Raw genomic sequence first — 3,466 nt, 5'->3', positions numbered from 1 at the left:
AGACCGCAAGACTGTAAAAATAAAATGAAAGCTTGTGAAGCGCATCACCCTGGAGTACTTATGATTGATTGTATATATGAACATTGCATCAGTTATTAGTTTCTTTTTTTTCTGGTTTCATCACTTAACCTTTGCTACCAAATTCTGAAATGACTGGGTTCACCCAAGAAATTTAACATTTAATCACCCACTAGTATCCTACATGTTGCTTAAAGTTCCAGTGTATGAAATTTAGCGGCATCTAGTGGGGAGGTTGCAAATTGCAACCAACGGCTCACACCAACCCGCCCTTTGGAAACATTAAGGAGGCTGACACAGGGCTAAGATGTCTTCACGTTTTCGCTTCTTTTCAAAAGAGATAACGTATTAATGAATTGCATGTGGGGGGTATATATAGATAGGAATAGCTCAAGATAATAAAAACACAACGCTTCATTAAGTAAGGTCTTTATACACATCTGAAGATACAGTTATATATATTATATTGCCTTTCTGTCAATAGATCCTCCAAAAAAATCACACACACCGCACCTTTAAAGTGACTTACATTTTTTTACAGGATGTGATAGTTCACCCAAAAATGACAACTCTGTCATCATTTATTTACTTTCTTGTTATTTTAAACCGGAAGATATTTTGAAGAATTTTGGTAACCAAATAACGACGAGACCCATTGACTTGCATTGCTTAGTGTCCATACAATAGAAGTGAATGGGTAGAGCCGTTAATCCATTTCCAAAATTCTTCAAAATATCAACTTTTTTGTTCTGCAGAAGAAAGTAATCTCAAATGTTTGGTTTGCTGTCCTTATAAGTTAGTTATGACATTGAATACTGCCATGGGTTATTCACAAAACAAGGGAGATGTTACATATATTATATAAACATTACATAAATTCACAACAAATTATACACTAGAAGAAATACAAATACTTGAACATTTAGCTCTCATTTACTGTAATACATTTTCTATGTTTCATAAACAACTGCACAGAAATAAGATCTCATTTATGAAGCGTTTAGAAAACTTTCTGTGAAGCTTTACAACCATTGCAATTTTGCTTAATTGAAGTGACTGGAAAGCAGCTCTGTGAGTGCCATAAAGAATTCATCAATAATTCCTCAGACTAAGTGTGATTCTTGTCCCCGGAGAAACACGAAGAGATCAGCCTACATCACCAGGTCAGGTCTCTCCGCCAGTTTCAAAGCCTCATGCATGCTGGCTGCGGAGAGCTTCCGGTTGATGTTTCGATAACGGCAGCGAATGAGGTTGTGGTAGGTGGTCCTGAGGTCCCTGTTGAAAAATGCATATATGAAGGGGTTGATAAGAGAGTTGGCGTAGCCTAACCACAACAGCGTCCTCTCCACCCACAAAGGTATGCAGCTGCACTGCACCCCGCAGATGAACGGGCGTGCGGTGGAGAGTAAAAAGAAGGGCAGCCAGCACATGGCAAATGCACCCACGACGATCCCAAGAGTGGCCGCTGCCTTCTGCTCTCTTTTGAAAATTGAGATGTTTTTCCGGTCATTTCTCAGAAGGCGAGAAAAGCTCACGCATTCCTCCACTTCCCTCTGCAGCTTCAGGGCCGCCGTCACGCAGTTGACAGTGTCCTCGTCGTCATTTTTAGGAAAGATGGCGAATGCGTGCTTGGCAGCACTCACCTTTGCCACCCTGTATATCCGGTAGTACATAATGAGCATGACGGACATGGGGATGTAGAAGGCCACAGCTGTGGAGTATATTGTGTAACCCAGGTCCTGGCTGATCAAACACACCTTATCATCGTTGACATTCTGAGCCCATCCGAATAGTGGGGGTAGGGTGATGGAAGCGGAGAGAAGCCATACAGACAGCACTATTTTGGCCATGCACTTTCCGCTCTGTCTCACTGGATACGTCAGTGGCTTAGTGATGCCCAGGTACCTGCGAAAATGGATGGGGGATTGGGACAAATGAAAAATAAACTGTTCAACTGCTTCAATGTCAAAGAATGCATAAAGGTGGACGATTTCAGTGACGTTTTTTGTAATTTCTGGTAAAACAGAAATAATTGTTTTATATATGTATGCATGGATATGCAACGTCTATAAACAGTATGTATATGAATGTTATATATCTGTATATTTACAAATATTACAAAAGGTGCATAAAATTGAAAAAATATGATATTATATAAATATATATAATAACAAATAAAATGAATATTTATAAATATTTATTTAAAATTAACAATATGATATAATCTAACCATTATTCGTATTTGTTTATTTACAAACATACAAAGGGTATCAATGCACCCACATACACATTGCATTATTATATTAAATTATTTTAATCCGTCTATTTATATCTGTGACACTTACCTATCTATACTTATTACACAAAGTGTCATAATCGAAGCTGTGCAACACATCACGTCCATGGCGATAAAGACATTGCAAAAAAGCCTCCCAAAAATCCACTGTCCACCTATGAGGTCCGTGATGCTGACAAAGGGCATCACGACCACCGCCACCGAAAGGTCCGCAACGGCCAGAGAAACGATCAAATAATTTGAAGGTTGTTTCAGTTTCTTGACAAAACACACCGATATGACCACCAGCAAATTTCCGCAAATGGTTAGAAAAGTAAGCAGAGTAAGAACCCCTCCGATGAGCACTTTCTCAACGTGTCCGTAACTCAAAATCTGCTCTCCGCATCTCGTGTCGTTCTCAAGGAAACTTGCCGCCGGTAAAGTTGAAGTCGTCTCTTGCATCTTACTGAGGAAACTCACGTCCATCACCTCGGATGTCAAACTAGTCATGAGCTCATGCACGCGATCCTTCATCTGCGCTGAGATCATGTTGAATGTTAAGAGCTGTCCTTGGTCCTGAACGGATGTTATTCTCATTATCCATTCGTTAGCCAAGTTAATGATACATGATCATTATTGGCAGCCATAAGAGATCTTTTCATGTAGGTTTTTGGGGGCTGCTTAATAGGAAAATGTGGAAGCTGCACGAGCTGAGCCACCTAGAAGTTGTCAGGTTAACTCTCTTGGCTCTCAACTGCGCGCTTCTGGGATTTTATTCGCGTTTTGCCTGTGTATGACGTCAGTGTTTGTGGTGGCTGTTTTAACTTCAGTCTTGTTAAAAAAATTAGTCATATGGGTGAAAAATGCACAACATGCATTTGTGTGCATAAATGATCATGTAAAAAAGGTGCATTTTACAGGATGAGTTAAATTTTAAAGATTATGTTCATGAAGTTTCAAACAAAACTCTACAGAAAAATATTGCAAGTTCAAAGAATGGACAGATTTCCCCCAAAATGTACACAGTTAAAAAAATATATGATTGGAACAACAATTTACGAATTTGCATGACAGCATGCATGTATATATTTTTCTTTACTTTGTAAATTTGCAGAAGTAGACACTAAAATCACAAGTATATACACTAAGGCACAGGAACTGTGGGATTGCAGT

General features: G+C 39.1%; 1 protein-coding gene across 1 annotated transcript; it reads right to left on the bottom strand.

The window, feature by feature from the left end:
- Positions 1-433: 433 nt before the first annotated feature.
- On the bottom strand, positions 434-3,051 carry htr7 (5-hydroxytryptamine receptor 7). The gene is made up of 2 exons (XM_079477314.1): positions 2,364-3,051; positions 434-1,923 (listed from the first exon to the last, which is right to left on the bottom strand). The coding sequence occupies exons 1-2, from the start codon at positions 2,888-2,890 to the stop codon at positions 1,170-1,172; spliced, it is 1,281 nt and encodes a 426-aa protein (XP_079333440.1). The 5' UTR covers positions 2,891-3,051; the 3' UTR covers positions 434-1,169.
- Positions 3,052-3,466: the final 415 nt, after the last annotated feature.

The sequence above is a fragment of the Barbatula barbatula genome (assembly GCF_947034865.1).
Source record: "Barbatula barbatula genome assembly, chromosome: 16".
NCBI lineage: Eukaryota > Metazoa > Chordata > Actinopteri > Cypriniformes > Nemacheilidae > Barbatula > Barbatula barbatula.
The sequence above is the reverse complement of the archived record's forward strand: the minus strand, read 5'-3'. Positions and strand labels throughout refer to the sequence as shown.